The sequence below is a fragment of the Macaca mulatta genome, chromosome 17 (genome assembly GCF_049350105.2).
Source record: "Macaca mulatta isolate MMU2019108-1 chromosome 17, T2T-MMU8v2.0, whole genome shotgun sequence".
NCBI lineage: Eukaryota > Metazoa > Chordata > Mammalia > Primates > Cercopithecidae > Macaca > Macaca mulatta.
Genome location: NC_133422.1, coordinates 90609888 through 90628822, shown reverse-complemented (window position 1 = coordinate 90628822; position 18935 = coordinate 90609888). Strand labels below are relative to the sequence as shown.

General features: G+C 37.1%; 1 protein-coding gene across 2 annotated transcripts in view; it reads left to right on the top strand.

Annotated features, from left to right (window-relative positions):
- Window positions 1-18935, top strand: part of UGGT2 (UDP-glucose glycoprotein glucosyltransferase 2) — a 244134-nt gene that overhangs the window by 149191 nt on the left and 76008 nt on the right. For both annotated transcript variants that reach the window (XR_013407674.1, XM_015121325.3), the window contains exons 25-29: window positions 812-914; window positions 3841-3920; window positions 7793-7982; window positions 14891-15049; window positions 15385-15470. Coding sequence is in view for 1 of the 2 variants with exons in the window: in XM_015121325.3 (XP_014976811.3) it covers window positions 812-914; window positions 3841-3920; window positions 7793-7982; window positions 14891-15049; window positions 15385-15470 (618 nt within the window). In the remaining variant the exon portion in view is untranslated. The remainder of the gene's footprint in view (window positions 1-811; window positions 915-3840; window positions 3921-7792; window positions 7983-14890; window positions 15050-15384; window positions 15471-18935) is intronic.

Below are 18935 nucleotides of genomic sequence, written 5' to 3'. Positions count from 1 at the left end.
TGCACCTCTTGATTTGCTAACTTTTTTCCTTTGTAATAGTAAAATGTATAATTAATTCATCCTACATCTGAGAAAAAATATTTCCTACATGATTATAGTGTTAAAACAGTAATTCAGTAGAATATTCTCTGCTTTTAATCAAATATACACCATTAACTTTTTGTTACATTAAATATAGAATTGACTGTCTCCCTCTGGCCTATTCTGTACTTTTAATCATTTTCTCATTTCCCTTTAAAAAATTAGTCCATCTTCTAATTTAGAACTTATATTGGTGAAAGACAAAAACGGATAGGACAGAGGGAATGAGGTGAGGAGAGGAAGACTGGGATCAAAATAAAGGATGATTAATTTGGATATTTTTGTTCCTGAACTTACCTGTTACAGTATATTGATTTTTTTAAATACTAAATTTAATAAAGTAGAATAGTTAATTTTATTCCAAAAAATCTGAAGAAATATATTCCACTAACACGAAAACATCTTGGCTTTATTTTTTAAATTGTACAACCCATCAGAATTTTGAGGGCCTAAAATTATCAGAGTTTTTACACTAATGGGATCATTCTTTGAAAGGCTTTTAAAAAATTGCTTCATTCATAAAATCTTACTTCATTTTCTCTCATTCTTTTCAGTTTTGTAATTTGTTGAAAACAGATTTTCAAATTTGCATTGTGTGAAATAACCAGTATTTTACAATTTTAGTGAGAAAGAAAATAATTTATAAGAATTATATAGCTGAGATCATGATTAATTAGTTGTTTGTATAAACTTAACTCATCATCTTTCATCTTATTTTCTATTTTCTTAGTGTTATAAAGATGAATCCTCAAGAGAATGATACGTTCTTCGATGTCATCGCTATTGTTGATCCATTGACAAGAGAAGCACAGAAAATGGCACAATTATTGGTTGTAAGATAATATAAATTAGACTAAATATTTTTGTTTTTAAATTCATAATTTTTTCAAGTCTATTTTCAAGTATAATCAGCTGTTTGTGCTCTTGATTCTTCACCATTTTAATAGTGTCGTATTTCAATGCAGAAAATGAAATGATGGAGCTGTGCACAGGGTGTTGTTAGGACTGTGCTGAGGTTAGGTGGTGTTGTAAACTGCATTGTATTCCCCACAAAATTCATATTTCAACACATGAAACAGGTTTCAGTGAACTTGAAGCCCTAACCCCCAATGTGACACTCTCTGGAAATAGGGCTTTAAGGGGATCATTAAGGTTAACTGAGGTCATATGGGTGAGACCCTAATCCAATAGGATTGGTGGCCTTAAAAGAAGATGAAGAGAGGGAGACTTCGCAAAGAAGAGGTTATTTGAGCACACAGTGACATGTTAGCCACGTGCAAACTAGAAAGAGAGCTCTCCCCAGAAAACAAATCAGCTAGCATCTTGATCTTGGAATTCCCAGCCTCCAGAACTGTGAGAAAATACATTTCTGTTGTTTAAACCACTCCATCTGTGGTATTTTGTTATGTTAGCCTGAGAAGACTAATGCAAGTGTCTTTCATGTGTTGTGAAGTGTGGCTTTTGGAGAAGCTGAAGCTTAAGCTTAAGTGGATAAAACTTGGCTAACATTATTTATTGTACTTTCCAAACAAGTGAAGCTGAGGAAAGGGGAAACATGGAGTTTGTATTCTATAGGTTTGGCCACTGTAACAAAGGCCAAAATAACACTACTTTCAAGACTGAAGTTTCTTTCCTTCATCTCCCGGTCTAAGTGTAGGCTGCCTTGGGGTTGCTAAAGCAGCTACACAGTATGAGGGACTCAGGCACTGCCTGTGCCATTGTTGAGCAGTCATGAAGCACCTAAGATCACCAGTCAGGCCCTAACATCATCTCTGCACTTCTGCCAGCAGGAAGGGGAGAATAAGAACACAACCCCCACGTTAGATGTATACTGTCCTATCACTTCTCACTGACCAGAAGGCCCCCAGGCTGGCTACACTGAATGACAAGGGAGGCTGGAAACTATGGCCACAAGTCCTGCATAAACCTGGAAATTCTAGACGAAATGAATGTGAAGAGACAGGTATCAGTCTCCAAAAGGACTTATGTGGCTTACTGTTTTACTTAGCACCACTTTCAAACATTCAAATTAGAATGCAGCTTTCAGTAGTTAAATTTGAATAAGCTAGTTCCATTAGAAGGCTGTATGTTTTTCTAGTGATATCGAAAATTTTACAAACTATTTGTCCTTTGGTAGTTGACTTCACTTTTGGAACAGGCAAAAGTAATTAGATATTGAGTCTGGTGAAAATGTAAGTGATCAAGCCATATGATTCTGCTGTATATTGAAATTTCAAAATGCAATTTTTTTAAGTAGTGCGTGCTGTCAAATCTCATTGGAAAATGAGATTTTATTAGTGGAGACAAATAATTTTGGAAAGACTTTGTCATTCTAGCTGTTCACTTTATGAAACGAGTAGGACAAACTTAATCCCATAACTGATTTACCTATTTGTTCTTTTAGCATTGGTTATACCTTTAAATTTATATGTCTTGAAATATACTATTCAGGTTATTCTTTAGAAAGCAATCACATCTGAAAGGAGTGGAGCTAGTATGATGCTTTTTAGTATGCAAAATCTCTATTCCTATGGAGAGCCATTATTCACAAAAAAGCATATTAGTTAAATTTGAAAAATTTTTATATAAAAGTAGAATTTAGGAGTAAGAAATGTGCAATTAGCCAAAGCAGGAAGATCACTTGAGAAATTGAAGACCAGCCTGGGCAACATAGCAAGACCCTGTCTCTAAAAAAAATAAATAAATAAGTCAAACATGATGCTGTGTACTTGTAGTTGTAGTTACTACTCAGGATGCTGAGGTGGGAGAATTGGTTGAGCCTAGGGATTTGAAGTTAACAGTGACCCATGATCACACCACTGCAGTCTATCCTTGGCAACAGAGCAAGACTATGTCTCGAAAGAAAGGAAGAGAGAGAGAGAGAATGAGAATGAGAGAGAAAGAAAGAGGAAATTATACAGAGATATAAAATATGGAATTGCATTCTAGTTTCCATCATTGGTAATAATAATGTACTTTATTTCTGAGTAACTTTATTTCTTAATTTATAACAGGATAATTTATTGGAAGAAATGGATAATTTCTCATCTAACACTTGAGAAAAACAGTGGTTCAGTGACCTCCAGAGTAGCAAATATGATGAGTGATAGAATAAGAATTGAAACTCAAATCTCTGTAATCCTTAGTCTTTATGTTCTAATTTCTCATCAAGCCTGTATTCTTTCTGTTACATGTATCTGTTTTGTTACTTCTCCCTTTACCTATATCCTTTGTTAGCTAATAGCTTTCGAATCTTCACTGACATGTTGCCTATGTGGAGATGGGGACTATCAAAATTAGTAATTCTTGCTCTACTTCTTATGATCCAGGGAAATGAAAAGAAAGTATTTATTTGTAGGTAGCCAAGAACTTCCGAATTCCAAAAGAATCAGGATACTGCCAATGTTGTTGTAAGGTCACCACTTTGTATTTGCAGATCAAGGTTCTAGTATACTAAGGAAATTTAGATACTATGAAAAAAAGTCACTTTAGGCAAAGGGCAAGCAACATAATCCTGGGACATTGAAATCAACTGTTGGGATTAAAATCTTGCCTCTGCTGTGAGTTACTGTGTGACCTTGAGCACATTAATCTCTCTGTACCTAAACTGCAAAAGCACTATTTCAGCAGGGCATTATAAGGATGAAGTGAGATAATGAACATAAAGTTTTAATATAGTACCTGGTACATAGTAAATGCATAACAAATATTAGCTATTAATATTATTTAATATCAAACCTGAGAATTTCTTTCCAATAGGTACTTGGCAAGATTATCAACATGAAGATAAAGTTGTTCATGAACTGTAGGGGCAGGCTTTCAGAAGCCCCTTTAGAGAGGTGAGTCTGAATGAACAAAATTTCATTTTGAAAAATTTGTAAATGCTGAGAAGAAAAAAAGAATCATTGTTACTGAATCTGTTTTTTTGTTTTCTTCACAAGATGCTTCACAGAAATAAGTCAGAAGGTCAGACTGTTTATTAACCTTAACTGACATAAAATTGATAGAAAAATTAAAATAACCTAATTCAGTAAAGTGATCTGACCTAATTACAGAATTTATATGGATTTGTATTTATTCATAGGCATTTTTGGAAATGTGATTGAGGAATACCTATTTAGAAATATATCAATGGAGGCCGGGCACGGTGGCTCAAGCCTGTAATCCCAGCACTTTGGGAGGCTGAGATGGGCGGATCATGAGGTCAGGAGATCGAGACCATCCTGGCTAACCCAGTGAAACCCCGTCTAGGCCGGGCGCGGTGGCTCAAGCCTGTAATCCCAGCACTTTGGGAGGCCGAGACGGGCGGATCACGAGGTCAGGAGATCGAAACCATCCTGGCTAACACGGTGAAACCCCGTCTCTATTAAGAAATACAAAAAACTAGCCGGGCGAGGTGGCGGACGCCTGTAGTCCCAGCTACTCGGGAGGCTGAGGCCGGAGAATGGCGTGAACCCGGGAGGCGGAGCTTGCAGTGAGCTGAGATCCGGCCACTGCACTCCAGCCTGGGCGACAGAGCGAGACTCTGTCTCAAAAAAAAAAAAAAAAAAAAAAAAAAAAGAAACCCCGTCTCTACTAAAAATACAAAAAACTAGCCGGGCGAGGTGGCGGGCGCCTGTAGTCCCAGCTACTCAGGAGGCTGAGGCAGGAGAATGGTGTGAACCCGGGAGGCGGAGCTTGCAATGAGCTGAGATCCGGCCACTGCACTCCAGCCTGGGCGACAGAGCGAGACTCCGTCTCAAAAAAAAAAAAAAAAAAAAAAAAAAAAAAAAAAAAAAAGAAATATATCAATGGGAAATAAGGTGGAATTAAACCATTTTTGGTTTATCATAATTACCAAAATGATCTTTATTATATCATCACATTTACTATTTGGGGGTATTAGGATACAATTAGTTTAGAATAACCTGCCAGAGATATAAAAAAACATTGTTTATAATTATATACAAATATTCCTCATTAACACCCCTGTGTTGAAATAACATTCTCTCTCAAGAGGGGACAAAAATATACCCATTCTCTTCTTTTTGGATCATAATCACTGTCATTGTGAGCCATTCTTATTGATAGGAATATTCAATTCTCCTTCATGTGTCATTAGGCAGAAAACAGGGTATGTACCATTGCACTAGTGTAGCTTTTTAAGACTTGTTAATGTGCTCATCTCTGTAGTATTTAATTATGTAATTCTAAAAAAAGTATGCATACACATACAAGATAGAAAGGTAGCATTCTGTTCATTCCTTGTTTACTTTTCAAATTGTATTTGTTACAACTGACATACTGTAGATTGTTGCCTTGAGCAGAACTTTTTTTTTTTTTTTTTTTTTTTTTTTTGGAGACAGGTTTTCACTCCCATTGCCCGGGCTGGGGCACCATCACAGCTCACTGCAGCCTCGACTTCTCAGGCTCAGGTGATTCTCCCACCTCAGCCTCCTGAGTAACTGGGACAACAGGTGTGTGCTACCACGCACAGTTTTGTGGTTTTTTGATTTTTGTTTTTGTATTTTTGTAGAGACGGGGTCTTGCCATGTTCTCCAGGCTGGTCTTGAACTCCTGGACTCAAGAGATACACCTGCCTTGTCCTCTCAAAATGCTGGCATTATAGGCATGAGCCACTGTGCCCAGCCAGAGCAGACATTTTAAACCTAAGTATTTTTAATAGTTGGAAAGCAATAAAATGGAAAATGTGGGAAATTTAAGTGAAAGTTTAGGACTTATTCATTGTCCCTCAAGACTCTTGTCCATATATCTCATTCAGTTTTTATGCTTCTCATGTGTCTTTTGTATTTTAAATTTTATGGCATGGCTTTTTACATCTGAACAAAAACTTTAAACTTTTTAGCTACTAATTGAAAGGTTTGTTAGTTCCATGAGTACAGAATTTTTATTCACAGGAGTAGGGATCCTCTCTGTAAAACATCACATTATATAATAAAGAATAGGATTATTGAACATATAAGCAAGCATAATCTACTGGGAGGGAAAGAATTGACTTTTCTAGATGAAATAATGTACTGGAGTAAACAGTTATTTTTTTAACTAGTAGTTCAACAGAATCTTATTAACTCAGTAGCATATATCAAGCAATCTAGCGTACACATTTATTCCCAGTCCTTTCCTTTTAGTAAATTTATTCTTCTCAGAGATGAGACAGGTTAAGGGCAGGAATCCCCTCAACTCCTTACTCTTAACTGCTATACTTCCTCAGCCTTCCTGTACTGTAGGAAAAGAATGAGGCATCTTTCTTCTTTTTTAGGTAAACATTCCCTCTCTGTTTTGATCTCATGCTTTCCTGTTTGTTCTGGATCCTTGCTATGTCACATATTCTCTCTTTTGGATCTTTAGTCTCTATACTAGCTTTTTTCTTTCAGTTCTTACAGTTATTCAATTTGTTAAAAAGTTGCTCCCTTAACTTTCTCTCCTCTAGAGTCCTTTTTTTTCCCTCTTCTTCATTCCTTCTTATCTAAATTTCTTCAAAGAATGGTCAGATTCTGTCTTCATGTCTCATTCACTGTACCTTCCACTGCAGTTCCTCTTTAACTTCCTCTTTGCCACTGAAATTGTATTTACTAAGTCACAGAGAAATTGTTACTTACAACATTCACAGAATACTTTTTCTTTGATATTTCCACTGCAGCAAGAATTTGTTTTGTACATTTACTTCATGACTGTATTCTCTCCTGTTTCTCCTCTTTTTATTTTCTTTGTCTATCTGCATAACATGGCTCCCAGTGATCACCACTGCCTGGGACTCACACTGTAAGTTCTCCTGGAGCGAGGGCTGGACCTAGTGATTTGGCTCTCATAAAACAAAATATGGCGAAAGTGATGGAATTTCCCTTCTGCAGTTAGGTTATGAAAGACTGTGACTTTTGTCTTGCTGACGTTCTCTCTCTGTGGCTCTTCTGTGTGCTTCTCTTTTGAAGCATGTTGGAGATGCCTTTTTGGGAAGTAACTGCGAGCAGTCTGCAGACAACTACCAGCAAGGAACTGCGGTCCTCATTCAGACAACCCTTGAGGAACTAGATGAACCTGGAAGTAGATCCTACCCTTGTTGAGCCTTGAGAGAACTACAGCACAGCTGACACCTTGACTGCAGTCTCAAAATAGTAAAAGCCACTAGCCTTGATAGCATAACATAATAATTCTTGTGCACAATATTGAAGGATGAGGTTAAAATACAGCAAAAGTGAAGTTAAGTCTAAAAGTGCTATTAAGCGGTTGCTTTCAACTTAATCCTGTTTGTTTTTAGTTGAGCTTTTAAAAGTGGTGCTAGAATTTCAGCTTGAATTTCACTTGTTTCCTATCATTTCTCTTCATATTATTGGTGGTGGTAAAAGTTAATAAAATAGCTGAAAAATAGACCACTGTCAGATTTGAAGGAGGATGCATACAAATCGTAATACAATAACAGATCATAAACTACTAGAACCTGCATAAGTCAGGTATATCTTAGAGGGATTCTAATCATGTTCATTAAGGAATAGTTAACAATGGTAGACAATATTCATAGACTTAGATAGTAGTGTCAACAAAATAATGATTGTCTATTTCTTATAAGCATTAACTCTTCTGCAGTATAGTGTGTTTTAGTCTTTTTGTTTGTAGACTTCTGGTCAGATCATTAAGCCATTTTCAATTTTAAAAATATTTTAGAAGAAAAATCTCAGTTTTGGTCACATTATGTATTTTTATGTTTTATTAACAGCTTTTACCGTTTTGTTCTGGAACCAGAACTGATGTCAGGGGCTAATGACGTTTCTTCTCTGGGACCGGTGGCAAAATTTTTGGATATTCCTGAATCACCCCTCCTAACCCTCAACATGATTACTCCAGAAGGCTGGTTGGTTGAAACAGTACACAGCAACTGTGACCTTGATAATATTCACTTAAAGGATGTAAGTTATTGTGTATAGTCATATAAAGAGAGAGAAACAGGATAAATTCTTATCAGCTATTACAATTGTAGCAAGTGAGCGATCATACTATGAATGTTTACCAGAATATTCTTTTTTATATTCTAGGTCCTGATCCAGTCTTTCTTTTGATTTTTAGGTTTTTCTCATTTCCAAATTCAGCTTCTCTGGTTTTCCAAGTTCCTAGGTGTCTTTACCTTTTTTCTTTCTTTCTTTTTGCCTCAGACTACTTACTTACAAAGATACTTCTCTAAGATGAGCAATGTCAAAAATATGGAGAGAAACACTTGGCAGCTTAGTACAACACCATTAAGTACTTATTTTGCTCTTGAAGTTTAGTTTTTAACTCAGAGAGCAAATTTCACACAAAACTGTTTCATTGTTGTTGGTTTTGTTTTTTTTGTTTGTTTGCTTTTGTTTGTTTTTTGTTTTTTTGTTTTGCCTCATAGCTCATAGCCAGAGAAAGTAGTCCTAACTAGATTAGGGTAGAAAGTAGGAAACAAAATTTGCGGTATACTGCAGGCCAGGTATACCTCCTTCTCATCACCCCCTATATGACCCTTGTCTAGTGAGTAGTCAGAATTCTCTGCCTCATCTGTTGTGATTCACAGCACAGAAAGAAAGTACTAAACTGAGTCTTTTAAACATTGAATTTAGAATGAGAAAAGGAATTCAGAAACCACAAAAAAGGGAAGCATTTTAGAAGAATTTAAGATATGTGTGTTGGTCTGTTTTCACACTAGTATAAAGAACTGTCTGAGACTGGGTAATTTAAGAAGAAAAGAGGCTTAATTAACTCATAGTTTCGCATGGCTAGGGAGGCAGGCCTCCAGAAACAATCATGGCATCATGGTGGAAGGGGAAGCCAGGCCCCGCTCACGTGACAGCAGGAGTGTGAGGGGAGTGCCACACACTTTTACATTATCAGACCTCATGAGTACTCACTACCATGAGAACAGCAAGGGGGAAATTGCCCCCATGATCCAGTCACTTCCCACCAAGCCCCTCCCCTGACACGTGGGGATTACAGTTAGATGTGAGATCTGGGTGGGTACACAGAGCCAAACCATATCACTTGGTATCCAGAAAATGAGGAAAAAATACTTCCTTCTCCTCATTGTCATCCCTCTGACCTATTTCCAACTCTTTGTGTCTGATACCTCCTATAGAATATAGCCATTGCCCTGACCGAAGCATAAACATTTACCCGTAATAATTTGGTTAAGATTGTTTATAATGTTTATGTCTCATGCTTATGCATTACCTTTTGCCTAAAGATTTTCCTTCTAGGAAATTTTATTGTGATCCACTCGTGTGTGGATTCTGTGGGATCCTAAATCACTTTTCTGTAACATACTCCCCATCACTCCCAGCTGAACCCACCTAAAAACCTAAACTCAGTCATAACCATCTTCTAATATCAGTCCTTCAAATTTAGAGAAAAAGCAGCAAACTAATATCATTAATGAGAAAAAGTTAACAAATGAATCTTACAAGAAGTGAAAAAAAAAATCGCTGTTTTTTCCATCATCAGTCAGATCTCTTAACAGAGTCTGGAATTCTTCATAAAGAGAGTGCGGCAATATACTCAATAAGGTAACTTTTAAACACCCTATCCAAAAGTGGGAAGTGTTTGTAGTGGGAGAAATTAGTACAGCTTAGGAAAGATTTTAAATTGTCTGCTGGTGAAAATTTCAGCAGCTATTCAACAGCCGATGGAGATTAACTAAAACTTTTTTTGGTAGTGAGTGTCAAATCTAATAGCGTCTTTTTAGAAGGTGTTCAGATGAACACTAGCTCTGACTCTGAAGTTAGAAGACTAGGATGAAGGAAAATTTCCTGTGTTTTCATAGTTTAGGTGAATAAACAAAAGGAGATTATAAATTCTAGCATCTGTAAAAGTTAGCTACACCTCAGGCTCATCTTTTTCATTGTGTGCTATACATACTTAAAATATTCTGCAACCATCCTGGAAAAATAACAAAGGCATTTGGTATAGTAGAAAGGATTTTTAGACAAAGGGGAAAAGTGTGTACACCCTGGCAAAAATGAGACTAACAATGAGATATTTACCACCATATACTAACTTGTGCAAATAATCCTGGTTACACCTAATTCCCAAACACTATACAAACACCTGGAAAAACTTGATCTGGGAAAATTTTCCCTTGGCAAGACTTTGTTCACATGATTGTCACTACATTGACATTATTGCACAACCAGCATTAATTCCATAATTAAAGGTGACAAAAATGATTAAGAAAGCTAGGCCAGGCACGGTGGCTCACACCTGTAATCCCAGCACTTTGGGAGGCCAAGGCGGGTGGATCATGAGGTCAGGGGTTTGAGACCAGCCTGACCAACATAGTGAAGCCCCGTTTCTACTAAAAATACAAAAATTAGCCAGGCATAGTGGTGCACGCCTATAATTCCAGCTACTCAGGAGGCTGAGCAGGAGAATTACTTGAATCCGGGAAGTGGAGGTTACAGTGAGCCAAGATTGTGCCACAGCACTCCAGCCTGGGTGACAGAGCAAGATTCTGTCTCAAAAAAAAAAAAAAGCTAAAAGTGAGACAGTTACTTTTACCTGGAGTTCAGATGTGTTGCTATTCTCAGCAATTATTGTTAGAACTGCATCCAAAGACTCTCTAATTATATTTTATCACAGCATATGTCTGAAAGATATCAAAACACCTGAAACAACAATGGTGCTTACCAAGGGAAGAGAAGATGCAAAAAATAAAAGATTGCTAACAGGAAATAGGATGTGACTCTGTTAAAAAGAATTCACAGAAAAATGCATTAACCCCTCTGAAACATAAATAATTTTGATATCTGTTTTATTGATATTTATTGATATATTCATTACAAATATAATTGTGAAAGAATCTCCGTTTGCCAGAGATATGGTATAGATCCTAAATAATGCTATATTATAAATTAGATGAACACAGTTCATCTTAGGCTCAGTTTATTCTCTCAGTGCATAATATATGAAATTTATATCTCTCATCGTCAAACGCTTAAAAAATTTGGGAAAAGGTCACATTTGCAGTGAAGAGTTCTGTCCCTTCTGCAAAACTTAGAAATTTAAACCAAACCTTAACTAACTTGGAAATCTATATATCAGAATAGTTGTACTTTAGAAGTCTCCCTTAATCCACAAGGAATTTGTTCTAAGATACCCCGACCCACTCAGTGGATACCTGAAAACACACAGAGTACCTAACCTTATATACATTGTTTTGTTTTGTTTGTTTTGTTTTGAGACAGAGGCTTGCTCTTTGTCACCCAGACTGGAGTGCAGTGGTGCGATCTCAGCTCACTGCAAGCTCCGCCTCCCGGGTTCTCGCCATTTTCCTGCCTCAGCTGCCGTCCCCTGCCCCGCCCAGTAGCTGGGACTGCAGGCGCCCACCACCACACGCGGCTTATTCTTTGTATTTTTAGTAGAGACCACCGTGTGAGCTGGGATAGTCTTGATCTCCTGACCTCGTGATGCACCCACCTCAGCCTCCCAAAGTGCTGGGATTACAGTCGTGAACCACTGCGCCTGGCCATGTTTTGTTTTTTTTATATACATAACTACCTATGATAAGATTTAATTCGTAAATTAGGCACAGTAGAGATTAACCTTAATAACTAATAATAAATAGAACAATTATAAAAGTAGGTCATCATCCTCTTGTGCTTTGGGGTCACTAAGTGAAATAAGGGTCCCTTGAACACAAGCACTGTCATGCGAGATTTTATTACAATACTCAGTGCACAGTTTAAAACTTATGAGTTGTTTATTTCTGGAATTTTTCACATATTTTTGGACCATGGTTGACTGAGGGTAACTGAAACTGTACAAAGAGAAACCACAGATAAAGGAAGACTACTGTACCTTATATGCCTCAAGCCACCTAATTATCTAAAACGAATTCCTTATTTTAACTCTTTCTTGGATTTTTGCCCAGAGTCCTGAATAGTTTCTTAAAGTTCAGACTGCACTAAAGTCATTAAGTTCAGCCTTCACATGCCTTAAGATAAGATTCAAGAATAAGCTGTACTGTCATTTATCCATCTCCACTATCAGATAGCTTGTCAGAGTTCAGATCACAGATCAAGATATGTGTTATGGCTTTGCTGTTAATAACTTGGGAAAATGTGTCTGCAGTTACACAAAATCACATTCAATGGCAACAAAAATACTAGATTAACGTATTTACAGACAATTGTTAACAAACCCAAATGTTAATGTTTATTATTAAACTTAACCTTTTCTTAAAGGAAGACACATAGCTATTCAGCCACAGAAGAACAATACAGTTAATATCCTATTAGAAAAATTAATATGTTTCTTGGACACAGGGAGGGGAACATCACAGGCCGGGACTTGTTGCGGGGCGGAGGGGCTAGGGGAAGGAATAGCATTAGGAGAAATACCTAATGTAGATAACAGGTTGATGGGTGCGGCAAACCACCACGACATGTGTATACCTATGTAACAAACCTGCACATTCTGCATATGTACCCCAGAACTTAAAGTATAAAAAAAAGAAAAATTAATACATTTTCAAGGTTATATTTGAAAGGTATTAAATTTATGTCTGTATCAACAATTAATATTTAGAACAGAAAATAAAAATATAAATGGAAGATTGAAACGTAAGTGTCAAAAAAGATCACTAACTTTCATATTTTTGCTAAAAGTGAACTTTGTGGCCAGGTGCGTTGGCTCACACCTATAATCTCAGCACTTTGGGATGCCAAGATCACTTGAAGGCAGGATTCGAGATCAGCCTGGCCAACGTGGTAAAACCCCATCTTTACTAAAACTACAAAAAATTAGCTGGAAGTGGTGGCCTGTTCCTGTAATCCCAGCTACTCGGGAGGCTGAGGTGGGAGAATCGCTTAAGCCTAGGAGATGGATGTTGCAGTGAGCCAAGATCGTGCCACTGTACTCCAGCCTGGGTGACAGAGTGAGACCCTGTCTCAAACAAACAAATAAATAAATGAGTTTTGAAAATAGGAACTAATTTAACTTAAATCACCTCTATGAAAACTTAAAATATTCACTAGAACTCTTTGGAAAAGGAATTGGCTGTGTTTTTATGTTGTGGTTTGAATAAGTCAACAGAATTGAAGTCTGTTACATAAATCTATAGGAACAAGATAAATTTGCACATTAATATATTATAAAATTAAGAAGATACTATTATTCACAAACTGGGTAAGTGTATTTAGACTCTTCCCTAGTACCTAATTTATAATAAAATAATTGAGCTGAGCTTTACAGTCACTTTGGTGTATAGCTTCCTTGTCTATAAAGTGAGGGTGCTGAACTACATGATCTCTACAATCTTTTTCTAATTTTAACATTCTCATATTATTCTGAGACTATCCCATGAAAATCTTTCCAGTCAAGTAAATTGCTGTAAAGACTCTGGATATAGGTTAATAAATTATATAAAGTTCATCCCTAGAATAGTAATTCAACAACAAATTCAGAATTCAGCTAAAGTTGTTGAAACAAATACTGTCTTCAGAGAAGTTACTTAATTTTTGTTCTTAAAACCAGTAAAATAAGAACAGGAATCAAGAAATAAATGCTGTAGACTGGGCACGGTGGCTCACGCCTGTAATCCTAGCACTTTGGGAGGCCGAGGCGGGCGGATCACAAGGTCAGGAGATCAAGACCATCCTGGCTAATACAGTGAAACCGTGTCTCTACTAAAAAAATACAAAAAAATTAGCCAGGTGTGGTGGTGGGCACCTGTAGTCCCAGTTACTTGGGAGGCTGAGGCAGGAGAATAGCGTGAACCCGGGAGGCAGAGCTGGCAGTGAGCTGAGCTGGTGCTACCGCACTCCAGGCTGGGCGAGAGTGGGAGACTCCATCTGAAAAAAAAAAAAAGAAATGCTATAAACAAATATTGTAATTATTATTTCTGAGATAATTGCAGTCAAGGAAAACAACTATACAATACAGAATATATCCAAGTACTCTATCCTAAACACACTAAACAATAGTGTTGAAAACCTAATATGGTGAAATAAGATTAAATATAGGCAACATCACTGTCTTTAACCTTAACGGAATTCTCAATTTGTGAAAATCACTTACTGTTTGATTTATTTTCATGTTTAGTTATGCTATTCATATGAAGTAGAGAAAAAGCTTTATCTTGAAAATATTTATCATAACATTTGCAACAGAGAAAAATCCAGAAACAACTGGAATGTCCAGCCATTTTAAAAGATGTTCATAGAGACAGAGACATGCTCTTAGAAAACTATGTTTAATGAAAAGGCAGGTTACTTATAAAAAATTTTATGAAGACAAGAAATAGAAATCAGTGTGTTGATGTTTATATTAGTATTTATTCTGTTGAGGTGCATTCTGTTTTTTCTTCTTTCCACTTGGGAAGTGGAAAATTAATTTTTATTAATTTTTTAAAATTAACTTTAAAAATGAATTATATTGATCAATTTATAATTAGTTGATTATAGATATTAATTTTTTTAATTACAGGAAAGCCGATAGATAGTAAGTTAGCTTTCTTGCTAAGTCTGAAGTGGTAGCTTCAGGACAATAGCAAACTGAAGCAGATTCTTTAAGGAATTTCCCATCTAAATCTAATGTTCATATCTTTCCTGCTTGGTTATACTGGTGCATATATCATGAGGTTCTGGTAAAGCTAATGTCATGAAAAAGAAAAAGTTTATCATAAGCTTTTTGTCTTGAAGAAATCAATTCAACTCATAAATTCACTGATGTGTAAAAGACAGACTTGAAGTTACCCACCAAAATACATTGGCCAGTATTAAAATAATCACATTTATTTTTTTCAAAATTTTGTTTTATGAGTTTTGCTAACACCAAAAACAATGACATACTTCCTCCACAGACTGAGAAAGCTGTTACAGCAGAATATGAACTAGAATACTTACTCCTCGAAGGACATTGCTTTGATAAAGTGACAGAACAGCCTCCTCGGGGTCTGCAGTTCACACTAGGCACAAAAAATAAACCAGTTGTGGTTGATACAATAGTGATGGCCAATCATGTAAGTATTATTTAATTGATGATATTTAATTTGATGTTTTGGTGAAATTCTCTGTTTTCCTAAGAGTAAAATGAAATAATATTTATTCTGCTGTTGCTGAACAGTTTGCAGAAAACAAAATTAAATCTTTGAATAAGAAACAAAAATGGGGAAAATCATACTTTCGTAATATTCTTTTAACAGGTTATTGTAAAATCTCTTTACTTGGAATTGATTTATAGAATTTATTCATTCTACAGTTAGTAAATACTTTCTTGGATCATTCGTGTATTCATGAACAATTAGATGGTTTTTAGTCGTATTACTCAATGATTATTTTTTTCTCATCTTAAAAGGGGTATTTTCAATTAAAAGCAAACCCAGGTGCTTGGATACTGAGGTTACACCAAGGAAAATCTGAAGATATTTATCAAGTAATTGGGTGAGTTATGCGGACTGCTTTTAAATTTTTACACATAAATATGTTTTTAGTGTAATACAACCAAGATCATCAAAACAACAATTAAAATGTTAAGATTGGCCTGGCGCAGTGGCTCAAGTCTATAATCCGAACACTTTGGTAGGCCGAGGCAGGCAGATCACTGGAGGCCAGGAGTTGACCTGCCTGACCAACATGGCAAAACCCTGTCTCTACTAAAAATACAAAAATTTGTGAGGCATGGTGGCATACACCTGTAACTTCAGCTATTTGGGAGACTGAGGCCCAAGAATTGCTTGAACCTTGGAGGCGGAGGTTACAGTGAGCGGAGACCGCACCACTGCACTCCAGCCTGGGACAGAGAGCAAGACTCTGTCTCAACAACAACAACAAAAAAGACATTCCGGTGCTCATACCCATGCAGAAACATCAATTTGAACAACTATGCACTCCACACATGAAACTACCTTAATAAAAACTAAGGAACGAGGTGAGCTATTACAACAGTGCAGTGTAGCACAGAAATAAGAAAGACACATTGAAGAGTGTAGAAAGGATAATTTTACATTACATACATCACTCCTTTCTCAACCTGATTCAGCACAACTGGAAGGAGAGGGAAGTGAGCACCAGACTTTGTCTTGGACCCCAAAACCATGCTCACCCCAATAAAACCCAAAGCCAGGTAGGCCCCATAGCCCCAACTTAATGCTGGTACCAGAAGATTCAGCTGCCAGATCCTGTAGCCCCAAGCTCCAAATCTGCCTGGTAGGTTCAGTTTCCAAGCCTGCCCAACCACGAGGCCTACCCCAGAAGCCCTAAGCTGTTGCCCAGCCCCAATGCCAGGCCAGCACCCACAAATTCAGGCTCTTAGACTTTTCCCTCTGCCAGCATAATTGATATATTGATCATTTAATGACAATATAGTATACGTTATATCTTATGTAACAACACCATTATCCCTGGGTCATATTCAATTTGGAATTGGTTTTTTGCACAAAAATTTTCCTGTTCATCAGTAGAAAGCAGGGATCATCACACTTTTTTGGTAAGGAGCCAAAGTAAGTAATGTTCATTTGAGTATGGTCTTTGTCAAAATTGTTTTTTTAACAATCATTTTAAAGTGTAAAGATCATTTTTAGCTTAGGGCTATTAAAAAAATAGACCATAAACCTGATTTGGTTTACTGGCCATAGTTTGCCAACTCTTGATAAAGTCTTTTTTATACCCTTAATAAATATCTCTAGATTTCATTGCTTTCAATAAATACTTACTGAGCATCTTTTATTATACCACACATTGTGCTCAACAAAGATAATATAGGAGGGGTTACTGTATCTTTTTTTCACCACTCTTTCCCTTTTATGCTGTGCCTAGCTTATAGTGTCAGTTAATAAATGTGCTTAATGGCTTATGCACACAGAGCCAGGGATGCTTAGTTCTATGGTAGTGGTGGGTCGGAGGAAGTCAGTATTGACATTAGCGATGATAGAGATGATCTAGAGTACCTCAAGAGAGTTTTGAAGAATTAATAGGAAGTTACTAGTCATACCACAGATGGAACCTTCCAGGTGGTGGGTAGACATGCACATCTCTCATCTAAAACTCTTAGGGCCATATGTGTTTTAGAAGTTTTTAGTTTGGAAAGTTAATACAGTACACATGTCATATATTATGACATATATCCCAGCAGGATCTGAGAAAGCCCTTTATTAAGCATAATTTTTATTGCAGAATGTGTTAATATTCATACTAAAAGGGTTTATGTAAATGACCGAAAAAGAGAATGAAAAGACAATCCACAGACTGGGAGAAAATCTTTGCAAAGCATATGTCTGACAAAGAACTTATATACAGAATATATAAAGACTATCAGAACTCACTATGAGAACAAATAACCAGACAAAAAATGTGCAAAAGGCTTGAACAGACACTCTACCAAAGAATATATATGGATAAGTACAGAATATATTTAACATTGTTAGTTATTAAGAAAATCTACATTAAAACCACAAGATATGCCATTAAAATGACTAACTTTTTAAAAAGAATGATGATATCAAGTGTTGGTGAGGCTTTGGAGTAACAGGAGCTGTTTTTCACTTCCATTGTGTATGTAGAATGGTACAACCACTTTTGAACAATTTGACAGTTCCTAGAAACTTTAAATTTACACTTAGGCTAGGCATGGTAGTTCACACTTGTAATCCTAGCACTTTGGGAGGCCAAGGTGGGAAGACTGCTCGAGCCCAGGAGTTTGAGACCAATCTGGGCAACATAGCAAAACCTACCTCTACATAAAATAAAAAAACTAGTGAGGCACAGTAGCACACGCTTGTAGTCCTAGTTACTTGGAAGGCTGAGATGGGAGGATCAGTTGAGCCCACGAGGTGACAACTGCAGTGAGCCATGATCATGCCACTGCACTCCAGACTGGGCAACAGAGTGAGACCCTGTCTCAAGAAGAAGGAGTAGGAGAAGGAAGGGGATGGAGAGAAAGGGGAGAGGAGGGGAGAAGAAGAATTTGCTTTCTGTGGTTTCTCTCGCCCATGGTTAACCATAGTCCGAAAATATTAAGTGGCAAATTCCAGAATAAACAAATCCTACATTTTAAATTATGCACTGCTGAGTAGTGTGATGAACTCTCACACCATACTGCTCTGTTCCACCTGGAAAATCATTCCTTTGTCAGGTGTCTGCCCATGAGTCACTTAGTAGCATTCTCAGTTATGAGATCAACTGTCATGGGATCACAGTGCTTGTATTCAGGTAACCCTTGTTTTACTTAATGACCACAAAGGGCAAGAGTATTTTGGCTAATTTATAAATTAAACGTTATAGACATATGTGTATAGGAAAAACATACATTTAGGGTTTGCTACTATCCATGGTTTCATACATCCCCTGGGTGTCTTCGAATCTATCCCCTGTGAATAAATGGGGGTTACTGTACTACTGCATGTCGCCTTTTATAAGTTATAAAACACTAGATAATACAAACTATAGTGACAGAAATCACTTGGTGAGGTGGAATAAGCAGGCAAAAATAAGGGGGAGTATTGGAGACAGCAGTTGAACAATGCTGTTTGGAGAACCCCCAGCCAAATTGAGTTCCAGTACTGGAGTGGCTGGTGACCTTGCCCTAATGAGGAATGAAAGGCAGCTGGATGTGAATGTTTACTGTGTGCCTTTCATGGGACACTTCGCTTACCTGGTGGATGGTCTAATTCATAGTTGTCTGACCCCAGACCCAGGCTCCCTCACACAGGAAACTTGTTTGTACTGACAGATGCCTGTGTGGCTCTTGTCTGACCCATGTCCAGTTTATGCTTGCCTGACCATCATGGTGACACTCAGAACCCAACCTTGTGTTTTTCCCAGCATCTCCAAGAAAACCCGGTCTGGGATAGTCCCTGGCTCTTCCGATGGGTGGTGCAAACTTAATACACCACCACAATAAGAAATAAG